The sequence below is a fragment of the Aquarana catesbeiana genome, linkage group LG04 (genome assembly GCF_042186555.1).
Source record: "Aquarana catesbeiana isolate 2022-GZ linkage group LG04, ASM4218655v1, whole genome shotgun sequence".
Taxonomy (NCBI): domain Eukaryota; kingdom Metazoa; phylum Chordata; class Amphibia; order Anura; family Ranidae; genus Aquarana; species Aquarana catesbeiana.
Window position 1 is genome coordinate 457,394,804 of NC_133327.1, and position 15,344 is coordinate 457,410,147.

The 15,344-nt window shown below is 40.6% G+C and overlaps 1 protein-coding gene across 3 annotated transcripts in view; it reads left to right on the forward strand.

The window, feature by feature from the left end:
* FMN2 (formin 2) overlaps window positions 1-15,344 on the forward strand; it is a 262,967-nt gene that overhangs the window by 175,040 nt on the left and 72,583 nt on the right. For 2 of the 3 annotated variants that reach the window (XM_073627509.1, XM_073627510.1), the window contains exons 13-14: window positions 2,319-2,439; window positions 8,707-8,799. In XM_073627509.1, coding sequence (XP_073483610.1) covers window positions 2,319-2,439; window positions 8,707-8,799 — 214 coding nt within the window. Of the gene's footprint in view, window positions 1-2,318; window positions 2,440-8,706; window positions 8,800-15,344 lie in introns of those variants that run through there. The other variant, XR_012243937.1, reaches the window with a different exon arrangement.

Genomic DNA, 15,344 nt, shown 5'->3' on the forward strand with positions numbered 1-15,344 from the left:
TTGTCGCCATTCCGCGAGCGGACGCAATTTTGAAGTGTGACATGTTGGGTATCAATTTACTCGGCGTAACATTATCTTTCACAATATAAAAAAAAATTGGGCTAACTTTACTGTTGTCTTATTTTTTAATTCAAAAAAGTGTATTTTTTCCAAAAAAAGTGCGCTTGTAAGACCGCTGAGCAAATACGGTGTAACAGAAAGTATTGCAATGACCGCCATTTTATTCTCTAGGGTGTTAGGGAAAAAAATGTATAATGTTTGGGGATTCTAAGTAATTTTCTAGCAAAAAAAACTGTTTTTAACTTGTAAACAACAAATCTCAGAAAGAGGCTTGGTCCTTAAGTGGTTAAGGTACAGAAAAGGCTAACAATTAACATAACAGTAAAGTTTTGTTTTTCATGTAAAAATACCACAGCTTAGGTCCTCACCTAAATGCAACTAGAAAAAATAATTTCTTAAACGTTCTATGTGATGGATTTAAATTTTTTTTAGAATTGATCACCAACAAAAAGCAATAGATGCAAATAAATAATAATAAAATCAATATTTATTATGGTTTATATAAAAGGTCTAACTAGGACATAACATTATTATTGTCTATTTTCGTTTTTATACTGTTTCATTTTATTTTTTTACTGTATGTATGTAATCCCTCTTTTACACATAAACATTTAATGCATGACAAAGGATTCTTTGAGCACAATTGGTTATCTAGGGACACATCACAGCCGTAGCAGCCTGCTGCTGATTGAAACTTGATCTGAGAAATTTGATTATTTTGGAAAGTGTGTTTTTGTGAAATGTGCAATATTAGCTAGATAGTTTTACCCAGGTTTTTTCTTTTTCTTTTATTTCGTGAGTAGTTTTAATAGCTGAGTTTAGCTTTAAGAGGAAAAAGTGAATAAATGTTGGCATTAATTACTGCGGTATAGATGAATGAATAAATAGATTAATGAAACGGTTAATATCACAAACCCAGGCCATATTATTTAAATTACTTAAGCACAGTTTACCTTTATGGAAAGTTTTACCCAGGTTTTTTCTTTTTATTTTATTTTGTGAGTAGTTTTAATAGCTGAGTTTAGCTTTAAGAGGAAAAAGTGAATAAATGTTGGCATTAATTACTACTGTATAGATGAATTAATTAATAGATTTTTGAAACGGTTAATATCACAAACCCAGGCCATATTATTTAAATTACTTAAGCACAGTTTACCTTTATGGAAAGGCACAAGTCAAAATTATCAATAGATCCAGCAGGATAGGTAGTAGAAGTTACAAATATCAATTTTCCTATAGAGCTCTAGCTTAGCAACACTACTTTCTACCCTTAGAGGTTGTAATCATGTAACCAAAAAAAAAATTTAAAAATTTAAAAAAAAAGAAATCCTGTTCCCTTATAGCATGTTAAACAGCATAGTGCTTGTGCTGTCTAATTTGTCCCTTTCTATTCTGTAAAAAACCTGGTTGATCCTGCCTGTTCCTGTGTTCCGCTTTGTAAACTGACTACGGTAATCATGGGTGGTGATCCATGATAACATGGTCAGTTTACATGCCTCTGTCATCCTATTGCTCTGCTCTCTCCCCCCTCTCCCCCTCCCTCCCCGCTTGTCAGCTCCTTCTTTCCTGCCCCTACCCTCCCCTCCTGCCTCTATTTGTCGCTGGCAGTTAAGTCAAAGAAGGATTGCTGCCAGCCCCTCTGTTCAACCAAGCTATACTACATAGAGTAAATGTTTGTATAAAATTATGCCTCTAAATGCCTTATTTCAGATCGTTTCTGTGCGTTCATGTGACCTCTGGCCGCTCTCGTCCCCCGATCTAAAGGCTGAGGGGCTGAGCGGACAGCACATCGGTCACGTGACCTGCCAGCTGACGTCAGAGGGGGATCCTAGCCCCTCCCGCTGTATTTCTTAGATCGGAGGAGGAGAGTGGCCGGAGGTCATGTGACCGAACAGCAACGATCTTAAATAAAGTATTAAGGAAGCAAAATTTTATAAAAATTTACACTGTGTATAATGGATTGGTAAAACAGAGGGGCTGGAAGTAATCTTTCTTTGACTTTATAACCACTTTACGCTTTCCTATTGTTATTTTAATGGAACAAACAAGGCTTTTACAGCAAAATTTAGAATTGCACTTACATCTCAATATCTATTGATAATTTTGACAAAAAGATTTCACTGTCGGAAAATCCCTCTTATGCATTTTTTTTGTCATATGCTCAGTTTGAATGGCTTGGGTTTTTACCAAGTTTACTGTAAACATTTATAAGGAACTTTTGTAGGCTTTACCATTTTAACTATTGTTTTAACCTACAGAATGCGGGTAAAGAAGAATGTGTTTTTATACTGCCAGAGCCTCAAGATCTTTTTCAAGCTTCGCAGATGAAGTTTGAAGATTTTGTAAAAGATCTTCGAAAAATAAAAAAAGACTTGAATGGTATGTCTGGTTGTTTCAAGAATTTTTTTCATACAAATGTGCTCATTTGTACACACACACACACTACAAAGTAAATATGAATGAGTGAAATCATATAGATCATTCCCGCAATTAGTGATTTGAAGGTAAAGTTTAAAAGCTAGTTTTAAAGTAGTATTAAAGTGGTTGTATACCACTTTAGCACATTTTTCCATACAGGTAAGCCTATAATAATTGCTGGCTTATAAGAATTGCAGAGACAAGATGTCAACTTCCTCGGCGGTGACTGGGAGATAGTGCAGGGGCTTCGTTCTAAGGTAAGTATTTTATAATGAGCTAGTATGCGGTGCATACTAGCTCAATATGCCTTTGCCTTATAGTTTTTTTTGTTTGTTTTTTTTCTGACTATACAACCGCTTTAAAACCAAAAATGTAATATACTGCAGCTTACATATTTAGTTATGGTGGCTGCGTTCTTCTTTTAGGCTTTTCCCCCTCTGTTTTCATTTGGAGATCTGACCAGTAACAGTCTAGGGGAAAGTGAGTGTTAGCTGTACTAGCAGATTTAAATAACCTAACAAATTGAAGCCAAACTCTAGCTCACACTTTATAAGCAGTTACAGAAACAGTTTTTTTTTACTTTTAGGAATAAAGGTTTTACAAAAAAATAAATAAAAACTGATTATTGAAAGCTCCCCTGTCAGTAGTAAATGGTTTGTCTCATCCCTATAACTGAGAAATCTGTAAGAGAAATTGTTCTTTTGACAAAAAACAGACATACTGGTCAGACCACCAGGTGTAAATAAGGGAAAGAAAGTCTACAACAGAAAACTATTGCAGCCACCACATCTAAGAATTGGTAAGCTGCAATTTAATAAATGTTTGCTTTTGGGCTTTATACTGCTTTAAATCCAAATTGTAGTTTGGTAAAAAAATAATAATAATAATCCATTTACAGTAAAAAGGTAGATGGTAAATCTCATGTGGCACAGCTTTTAAATGATCTCCAGGATCAGTAGAAATGTCCCAGCATTCAGAACTGCTGTTATCTGTTTGGAAGCAGTGGTTTCTCTGTAGTAGTACAATATGTTCCCTGCTGAGTAAGAGCTAAGGGTAGCCAATGCTTATGCTCCCTACTGATTGCAGAGCTCTAGCTCTGACTCTAGGGCATGTTAGACTGCTGCAGAGAGACCACTTCTCACACAGATAGCAGCAGGGCTTCTCTGCAGCTTAGTGTCGGGATTCTGACAGTGTATTATTGCTGGGGATCAGTTATAAGCAATTTTACAAGTAAAACATTCACTATCTAGATTTTTACTGTGCCCTCAATGTATTTTCATGTTTTTTTTAAATATATATATATTTATACACATTTTTTTTTTTTTATATTAATCATCCAGAAAGTCATATTATTCTAGGAAGTTATAAAGCTAGTGATCATTACAGCAACCAGTAAATACAGGAGCAAACTAAACTTTTCATGAGTTCTATACTAAACAAGATACAGGAGTAGTCATGGCTCCAAGTAAATGTACAGTATATATTATGAAAATAAATTGTAAGGGTTAAAAAACAGAAGGAAAAACATATGAATTGGAGTCAGCCGCACACACCAAAAGATTATCAAAAAAGGATTGGGAAATTCCCCCGGGGGGGGGGGGGGGGTTAGCGGCATAACAATGTAAGGATCATATAGTAAAAGTATATTAAAATTATTTATTATTTCTTATGGAAAAAAAAAATTATTGATACAAACAGCAACGTACAGATTATTCATCAATTATACACATGAATATATACTCTGGTTACGGGCATGTCTGAAAGAATATTTCATCAATATATGGCGATACAATATATTTAAAATACTAAAAATTTGATTGACATCCACATGAATATACTGACGCGTTTCGACCAATGATGCGGTCTTCTTCAGGGATTTTGTATTCTGGTGAAATACATCAAAAAGGTTCATTATTCTAACACTATATAGCGTACTAGCATCTATGTATATGTAATGTTATATTAGTATATTTACCACTCGAAGGATGAATTCCAAAAACTGTCACATATCCAGAGATAAAAGCACTAAATCGAGGGATCCTCATATGTCAATCCTCACCCTTCCAGATGGGTGCCAACACCAAGAGGCTTGCAAGGAGTCATACGTTAATAGAACAACAGAGGGGGAAGGGATGGACACCTGAGATATATTTCAATGAGTGGTTAGGTATAAGTATTATTTAAAATAGTAGTTTTAACCCCCAATGAGCTCATCCCCACCTATATGTACCTGTATGTTGATTTTGGTTGAATGTGTATTAAAAGAAATACAGTATGTTAAGATGTATTATATTGTTGTTGCTGTATCTTAGTGTTAATGTGGTGATGTCATGCCAAAAAAATTAATAAAAGTGAGATGCATGGCATAATATTATCAAGTAGCATAATGGGATATGTACAATTAATAAATCAAAAAACAATGTGAGTGAAGTGAGTGAATGCATATAAAAGTAAACGGTGAGTATTGTATATAAAATATCTAAAGACCTGTGTGTGAGGGGGTGATGTGTGAATGTGTGGGAATGCATAAGTGTAAAACAAGTGACAAAACAAACTGAACACGAAAAACAAAAAACAAACGACAAAAAAAAAACTGTGATGTGATGGGACTGTGTAAACAAGTTGTGATGAATCCTGAATGAATTAATGGTGATAAGTGATTGTTAAATCCATGCCATGTTACCTATAGTGTATGGCCCAAACGGTATAATCTCTTGTAGTAATGAAAAATGAAAAAAATACCTTAAATGCTCAATTATCAGTTGTATAAGGTGCACTGCAAATGTATTCATTAATCCAAAAGTTAATGTATTATACTAAGTATTGTACTTACATTTAGCCTCAATCCTTCCAATGTATGTGTGTGGGGAGCTCGCCTAGGATCACTACAAGATCCCTAGGAGATGGGGTGCTTAAATGGTATCTGAACTCATTAGTGACAGGTGTCGTTCCAAACACTCCACCCCCTCCTTGTCCTCACCACCCATGGCAGTCATCGTGTGGCTCCCTCGGCGTTCCTGTGGACCAAAGCTCTGGCCATTGCCGTCACCACTGTCGCAATCACGTGAGGTCATGACACTGCACGTGGTGATCAAAGAACGCCGCCGACACGGTGATGCTCCCTCTGGTAGACAAAGATGTTAGTAGTCCTACCATGTACGAGAGCATATGAGAGGGGAGAACCGTGAAGGACTTTCTTCACGTCTCCCCACCCTGCCGGGAACCCTGAATTGAAGCCAGCACTCCCCGAGGGGAGGGAGAGAGAGGCAAAGAGGAGACCAAATAGATCAGTGCCACAATGCAGTTCTAAAAAGTAATATGGTTTGGTTCAATCATAAATATATCTATAGCTTATTAGTTCAAAATCTCTTGCTTACTTTTTGGGAGCTGTAGACACTAAGGAGTGCACTATTCCTATGTTAAAGCTATAATGAATATATTAGTGAGTTTTTTGGGCCAGAATTTGTCTTTCTGGGTCTTTGTCTTTAGACAAAACTTTCGGAGTGGGAACCTAAAAAGTGAGTCCCCTAGGCCACACCGCATAAAATAAAGTGGCCTATAGTCTAAATTTTTGTATTAACTCATACCGGAACAATATGGTTCCAAAGAAAGCCGTCAGGATCCAAACCAATGTTTGATCGAAAATGGTAAATATAGCTCTAATCAGGAAGGGGTAGTACAATACTCAATGGTGTACTATATATGTCTCCGTTCCCAGTAGAAGCCTGTTGAGGGGAAACGTGCGTCGGATGGAGCAAGTGGCTGTAATGCCATCACGTTTTATTCATTTTTTTCCCCATGCAGTAAGAAGGCTCAACCCTCTGCTGCCTGTAAGCTATTGCTATTTTTTATCCGGTTCCCTTTGCTGTGCACAATTTGCGGTGTATTTTGCTGTGCAATTTGATTTGACTTTTTGGCTTGCAGTTCTTGGAATGCTGTGTTTTTAATGCTGTGCGCAATTGCTGTGGAGTGATAAGTGACTTTTTATAATAAATTTTATACATCTACACTATGGAGTCTCCCCCGTTTTGTCTTCATTGAGGGGTCTGGATATGTGGAGGATCCAGGGAAGATAATTGATCTCCCCTCCTGCAGTTGTGGAAATCAACACCTGAACCTTAAACAAGTGTTTGTTTGCTGTTCCACTGAATGAAGCTAGGACATCTTTCTGGAGTGTTACCCAGATGGAGATCACAGAAGCCGGCAGGCAAATGCAACAAGCCTTTTAGATCTCTATAATCTGAGATCCAACAGATTCGGTAAGCGAGCATTTTTACTTTACCTAAAGTGGGAAGATCATCTGTGCGTGTCAAAGTGGAAGATTCATGGTTGATCCACAATACAAGATATCCTCACATGGACTTTATTGTTTATGATATATCACGAGGGTGTATATTTATAAGAAAACATTTTTTTGCAGAGGAACAATTATTAATTTAATTGGTGTGTGAAGTGGGAGCAATTAGATTGCTGAGCACATAGATCAACATAATTTCTTTTTTCACAATAACACTAGTTCTAAAAGGCACATAATTATTTCACAATTCTGAAAAGGATTTCATTTAAATATGTTGGTATTAGGTTACTAGTATATAGAGTAACTTAGTTGCTCTTTATTTGTGATATATAAACACTAGGTACAACAATGTATCACAATTTTTTATTTATTTTTTCATGTATTTTTTCACAAAAATAGTGGTAAATCACGTGGATAAAGCTGTTATATACATTGTATCACGATATATATTCATTGGTGGCGCGCTTGTAATTTTCCATTATGACATCACCACATTAACACTAAGCTACAGCAACAACAATATAATACATGTTAACATACTGTATTTCTTTTAATACACATTCAACCAAAATCAACATACATGTACATATAGGTGGGGATGAGCTCATTGGGGGTTAAAACTACTATTTTAAATTATACTTATACCTAACCACTCATTGAAATATATCTCAGGTGTCGTCCATCCCTTCCCCCTCTGTTGTTCCATTAACGTGTGACTCCTTGCAAGCCTCTTGGTGTTGGCACCCATCTGGAGGGGTGAGGATTGACATAAGAGGATCCCTTGATTTAGTGCTTTTATCTCTGGATATGTGACAGTTTTTTGGAATTTATCCTTCGAGTGGTAAATATACTAATATAACATTACATATACATAGATGCTAGTACGCTATATAGTGTTAGAATAATGAACTTTTTTTGATGTATTTCACCAGAATACAAATTCCCAGTAAAAGGCCACATCATTGGTCGAAATGCATTGGGGTATTCATGTGGATGTCAATCAAATTTTTAATATTTTAAATGTATTGTATTGCCATATATTAATGAAATATTCTTTGAGACATGCCCGTAACCAGAGTATATATTCTTGCGTATAATTGATGAATAATCTGTACGTTGCTATTTGTGTCAATAAATAATTTTAATACACTTTTACTATATGATCCTTACATTGTTATGCCGCTAAAAAAACCCCGGGGGAATTTCCCAATCCTTTTTTTGATAAATTGTAAGGGTTAGATTGCTTTGTTTGAGTCTAAAGAAAAAGCCACTGGCAATCAATTCCAAAGAAAAAACCTTTAAAGTGGTTGAAAACCCTTCCATATACCCAGTGAAGTGGCTAGCTTCGAGTGATACAAAGAGATGAAACACAGAGATGAAACAAATTCTACAAACCTGTACCTGTATCTGCTGCAGCCATTTCTTCTGTAGATCAGTTTAAAAACACACAGATCAAAGGATTTTTTTATTTTGATTCAGCAGGGGTGGGAATCTGAAGTCTCAAAGTGCAGATATAAGTGAGGGGAGCTCTGATCCCCCATTGGAGGGAAGGCAGAAATCACACTCAGTGCTTTGAATACAGGCAAGTAACAGATCAGAAGGATCTTTTTTGGCCTCTTTTTTTTTACCTCTTTTGAAGTATCCACAATATGTTAAAAATCATTGAGAGATAACAAATCTCTCAGTGAAGGAGGCCGAAAGGAAAAAAATGGTGCATTTGTAAATGTCCATGGATTGGGCTGAAATCCATATTTGATGTGCAGATGAGTTTGCTTAACTTCATTTATTGTATTATATTGTATTGCATTATATTCATTTATTTACATAAAATCTGCTGTTGATAATAACATTAATCATTCACAAAAAACTATGAAATTGTTAAAATGTACATTTATCAAAAAGAACAGTGTTCTATTTTTTATATTTAACAGCATGTAATACCGAAGCAGCAAAAGTCTACCAGAAATCTTTGGTGGAATATTTACAGCCTTTCAAAGACAACATAGAAGAGTTTCTGAGCAAAGGTAGAGTTTATATATCCTGTATTATCCTATTGATAACATGATGGGGTAAATTATAATTATTATAAAGCCTGCTTTATAGTAGAGATGCTTTTTCATGTCAATAAAGAGTACACGAAAACACTTCAAAACCACCACCCCACATTCTCAGAACCCCCTCCCATCCTTGTATGTCCAATTATCCCCCAAAAATATAGACTTCAGGTTTGTGTTTTGTAGAAACTGGGTAGCATCAGGACAGTAAGTGATCACCTGAATGGGCAGCAAATTGAAAGAGATCTGAAATGTGGGACTTTTTTACGCATTTGCTGCCAACGGCACCATCATGGGCTGCAGCCTCTGTTTGCAGCATATTAGCCAAGGTAAAACTACAAGCCATTTGGGTACCAAATGCATTTATATTTGGTATGTTTTTTTTTGTATATGTTTTTGAGACTGTGTGCATTTTCTTACAGAGGCTGCTGTAACTGAATGGGAAATATGGGAGAGGATGCTTGCTCCTGTGCAAGAGATCATAGAATATGACCACACTACACTAGCTGCCTAGCATAGCTTCGCCTATAGCAGCCCCCATTCCCCCAAGACAAGCTGGCCTACAGGTACTTGGTTGCCCCCAGGACCTATAACATGATGCTATATAGAAGCTGAGCAATGGAAAAATAAAAAGTATCTGTGGTATGGGAGATATTGATGTCTGCAGATGATTGCAGAGACTGGTGCCCTAGCAGGAGCATGCTGTGGGTTCCAGTCAGGCAGCGGGCAGAGATGTATTCAGTAACAGATACATGGTGAGTTCAGACACCAGGCAGATATACAGTACATAATCAGTAAACAGGTCAGTGGTTTGTCCAAATGGCAAACAGAGACAAGGTCAGTAATCAGAAAAGGGTAAATCTAGGCATAGGGCAGAAGAGATGGTCAAAAACAGGCTGAGGTTGGTCTGGGCAGCAATCAGAGACATGGTCAGTACACAGAGCAGACTAATAGATACAGGCAAAGCAGTTAGTGAAGAGGCCCATGGAAGCTTCAACATTTGAACATTTGTTTGTGTGGAAGAATGGGCCAAAATTACACCTGAGCAATGCATGTGACTAGTTTCTCCATACAGGAGATGTCTTGAAGCTGTCATTACCAACAAAGGATTTTGTACAAAGTATTAAATACATATAAGTTAGTGTGTCATTCCATTATATTACACATAACTAAATTTCTGAACGTAATTGTTTTTGTTTCTTTGTATTGCATGGGTTGTTACTAACATATATTTACCTACATACAGCATCAGATAAGGCATCAGGTTCATGGCTGAGAAAGGCAAAGGCGGGAATTTGAATGGCCCTCTCAGGAGAAATAAATACCAAGGTCAAAGTCCTGGTCAAGTATATATATATATATATATATATATATTGTAAAGTTTGGGGAACCAGCTAGATCGCAGGACACAGGCTTTTCACTCAAAAGGAGATTTATTGAACTAAAATAGCTTTACAGCAGCAAAAACAAAAGAAAAAGATTTCAGTCTCACCGACTTGCAAAGTCCAGAAGTGCTATTGCAGTTAAACAGTCCATAGTTTCTCTTGTAGGTAGCTTCCCCTGCCAGGAGGCTTCCAGGCAGGACACTGCTATTCACTTTTGTTGCTGCACACCAAAATACCATCCAAAATACCATCCACCATCCACATTCTCCTCTACACTCCTCCACACCCCTCTCTAACTTCCTGTCTTGTTTTAAACCCACTTCCTCTGACAGGTGAGTTAACCCTTTTTGTTCCCTTAAAGGGACCACAGTCCAAACAGAGGGGAAACATAGCATCCTTCCAGGACCCAGCCACGGCGTCCTGTACATATCCCCCCCCTGTGCCCCAACGCCAAGGAGGTGGAGGCAACAGTGGAGCTCAAACAATGGACTCGGGAGAGGGCATCTGCATTTTGATGCAGTCTCCCGGGCCTATGCTCCACTACAAATTAAAATTCCCGGAGTGCCAGGAACCAAGTAACCCTGGCATTATTCCCTTTACCTTGTCTCAACCATGTTAAAGGGGCATGGTCAGAAATCAGCCTAAACTTTCTCCCCAAAAGGTAATATCTGAGGGATTCCAGAGCCCACTTAATGGCCAGACACTCTCGTTCAATTATAGCGTAGTTTTTCTCAGCTGGTGTTAACTTCCTACTGAGGAAGACTACCGGGTGCTCCTCTCCATGAACAACCTGTGACAACACCGCTCCTAATCCTACATCGGAAGCATCAGTTTGGACAACAAACTCTTTTGAAAAATTGGGTGCTACCAGGACAGGGTGTTGGCACAGTGCCTTCTCAGCATCTGCATTCCACTCCACCATGACCGATTTCTGACTCTTAGTCAGATCGGTCAATGGAGCCGCCAACGTGGCAAAGTTGGGTACAAACCTCCTGTAGTATCCCACCAAGCCCAAGAATGCACGTACCTGCTTTTTTGTGAGGGGACGGGGCCAACTCTGTATAGCCTCTACCTTGCTGACCTGAGGTTTCACCACCCCTCTACCCACGATATAGCCCAGGTATTTCACCTCCTCCATTCCCAAAGCACATTTTTCAGGGTTTATTGTAAACCCCTCCTTCCAAAGAGAGTCCAGCACTGCCTGGACTTTGGGCAAGTGTGATTCCCAGTCTCTGCTAAAAATGACTATGTCGTCCAAGTACACTGAGGCATACTTCCGGTGAGGTCGTAAAATCCTATCCATTGCTCGCTGGAGCAGTTTGCAATCCAAAAGGCATCCTTTTGTACTGAAAACTCCCCTCTGGGGTAGAAAAAACTGTTTTCTCTCTAGCAGCCTTAGTCAACGGGATTTGCCAATATCCCTTGGTAAGGTCTAATGTAGTGATATACCTGGCTGGACCTAGTCTCTCAATAAGCTCATCTACCCGGGGCATGGGGTAGGCATCAAACCGTGAAACTTCATTAAGTTTCCGGAAATCATTGCAGAATCGCAGAGTCCCATTGGGCTTCGGTACCAACACAATCGGGCTTGACCACTCACTCTGCGATTCTTCAATAATCTCCAGGTCTAACATCTTCTTCACTTCCTCTGAAACAGCCTTCCTTTGGGCCTCTGGGATGCGGTAGGGCCGGACAAAAACTTTGACTCCTGGTTCCGTGATAATATCATGCTCTATGGTACTCGTGAGTCCTGGCAATTTTCTCTTTATTTCTCTGCAAGAACTCCTTTGCCTGCTGACTTTGGATTTTAGACAGGGTATTTGCTACTTGGACACTCTCCACCCCAACCCGAGGCTTCAATCTTGCACTAGCCAGGGAGGTCACTGGTTCCCTCTCTGTCCAGGGCTTTAACAAGTTTACATGATATATTTGATAGGGTTTCCTCTTGGTTGGTGGACTCTATAATTTGCCTCTCCCACTTTTTCTACAACTTCAAAGGGGCCTTGCCACCTGGCCAAGAATTTACTTTCCACAGTGGGAATCAACACCGCTACTCGATCCCCCACTTGGAAGTTCCTTATTTTAGCAGCCCTATTATAGACCCGTCGTTGAGCCTCCTGGGCTTTTTGTAAATGTTCCTTGACTAGTGGCATCAGTTCGGATCCTCTCCTGCATTTGGGAAACATATTCAAGAACACTCTTATGCTGAATAGGCTCACTTTCCCATTCCTCTTTAACAAAATCCAGTAGTCCGCGAGGTCTCCGCCCATATACCAACTCAAAGGGCGAAAACCCAGAGGAGACCTGGGGCACTTCCCGGATAGCAAACAGGAGAGCTGGTAACAGACAGTCCCAGTCTTTCCCATCCCTTTGTACAACTCTCTTGAGCATAGATTTAAGGGTCTTATTAAAGCGTTCTACTAACCCATCCGTTTGGGGATGGTAGACCGATGTGCGCAGCTGTTTAATCCGGAAGAGCTTGCACACATCGGCCATAACCCTCGACATAAACGGGGTGCCCTGGTCCATTAGTATTTCCTTGGGAAAACCAGTCCGTGTAAACAACTGGAATAATTCCCGGGCAATAGCCTTAGAGGAGGTATTCCGCAGGGGTACCGCCTCAGGATATCGGGTGGCATAGTCGAGGATCACGAGTATGTAGGAGTGACCTCGAGCCGACTTCACCAAGGGACCCACTATATCCATGGCTAGCCTCTCAAATGGGACCTCAATTATGGGCAGAGGGACCAAAGGATTCCGGAAGTGGGTCACCGGAGCGGTCAACTGACAGGTGGGACAAGAGGTACAGTATCTCCTTACCTCTGCTTTCAGACCTGGCCAGTAAAACCGGTCGGTGATCCGTGCCTCCGTCTTTTCAACTCCCAGGTGTCCCCCTAAAACATCATCATGGGCCAGGTCCAAGACCTTGCGTCTATACTGTTGGGGTACCAATAATTGCTCTACCACATTTTCTCTCACTTTGGTAACCCGATAAAGCAATTCATTACATATTGCAAAGTGTGGCCACCGCTCATTCGCACCTGGCTCTTGGGGAACCCCATTTATTACTACAACCTGTTCCTGTGCATGGGCCAAAGTGGGGTCCTGCATCTGGGCAGTACCAAATGCCCCCTGAGGAACACCCAAATCCGGCAGGGCAGGGGTAATGGCCACTTCCTCATCCTCTTCCCCCAGCATTACCTGAAATGGGGAAGGTTCCCCCTCCCTCTTCAGGGTTCAGGTAGGTCTGTGAACCACACATTTTGACATCCTTAATAATATCAGCACTACTTTCATCACCATTAACCAAATCATTAGCATTTTCATCAACTGGATCCACATTAAGAACATTCGGCATTTCAGGGTTGTTCCTATCAACAGCAGGAACAGAGGGACTAGTTTCTCCCCAGTCTCTGGACCGTTCAGGTAGTTCTCCTTGTCCCCACAGTTTTGCAAATAATGGAGAGTCTCGTCCTAGGATAACATCATGTACCAAGTTCTTTACCATACCCACCTCTTGAGTACAAGTGCCACATGCTGTGGAGATGGACACCGAGATGAGAGGGTACTCTCTAGTGTCCCCGTGAATGCACACCACCCGTAAAGTTTTTCTTACCGGACCGATCTTCCCAATTACTCTAGGATGGACCAGGGTTACCATGCTTCCGGAGTCCAGCAAAGCCCGGGCAGGGAGGTGGTTCACTTGGACTTCACACTCAAATTTCTCTTCTCCAAGGTCAAGATGTGTTGTACATGCTTTATGGGCATAAAAAGACCCCCTCCGAAGAACCCCGCATTCCATGGGCTCCTCTTGCAGTGGGCAGTGGGCCCGGGTATGGCCCCAGGAATTACATCGCCAACATTGTACATCCCCTCCTCTCCGAACAGGAACAGATCGCTGAGGAGGTATCGGGAGTGACTCTTGACCTTCCGGGGTGTTGGTTCCAGGGCCCCGGGGAACGTCCTTTCGAAGGGCAGCAGTCGAACAAATAGGCCGTGGCAGACTGGGTCCTTGGCGCTTGGTAGGGCCAAGCAGATCCTCCACCACTGTATATCGTTCCGCCATCTCGACAAGGAGGTTCACTGTTTTGGGGTCTCCATGGCTGACCCACCGTTGAAGGTCGTCTGGCAGTGACCTTAGGTATCGGTCCAGCACGACCCACTCCACGATTTGGGGGCCAGACAACATTTCAGGCTGCAGCCATTTTTTTACCAGTTGCACCAGGTCATGCATTTGAGACCGTGGTGGACGATCTGGAGGATACTTCCATTGGTGCACTCGTTGGGCCCGAACAGCTGTAGTCACCCCCAAACGAGCCAGTATTTCTGCCTTTAATTTTTGATAGTCTTTAGCGTCATCTGGTGGCAGGTCGAAGTAGGCTTTTTGAGGATCTCCAGTTAGGAAAGGAGCAATTAGGCCGGCCCACTGGTCCTGGGGCCACCCTTCTCTCTCTGCTGTTCTCTCAAATGTAGCAAGAAATGCCTTTACATCATCACTCAGGGACAACTTCTGCAAAAAATGGCTTGCCCTCACGGTCACCTGGTTGCCAGGGGCAACAGCCGCTTGCTCACGGCCCTGAGAAAGCTGCTGCACTACTTTTTTAAGGCAGTCACCTGAGCCTGCATAACCTCTTGCTGGGTCGCTTGCTGGGCTGCCAACTGGGCCACCAACAGGCGAGTATTTTATTGCTGTACCTCCAGCTGGGTTGCTAAGCGCTGATTAGCTTCCTCATGGCGAGTCTGCGCTTGTATATTAGCCAAGGACAGCTGTTTAATTAGCTCCTCCATTGCTTCAGCTTTCAGTGTTTGTGCGGCTTTAACCCAGGACATAAATCCATTGTACTGTCCCTTTAAATGTCAGTTTTAAGTCCAATACACAAAAAAAAAAAAAAAAACAGCAAGAAAAATGCCTGTTACTCTGTCCTGCCCGCATTCGAGCACCACTTGTAAAGTTTGGGGAACCAGCTAGATTGCAGGACACAGGCTTTTCACTCAAAAGGAGATTTATTGAACTTAAATAGCTTTACAGCTGCAAAAACAAAAGAAAAAGATTTCAGTCTCACCGACTTGCAAAGTCCAGAACTGCTATTGCAGTTAAACAGTCCATAGTTTCTGTTGCAGGTAGCTTCC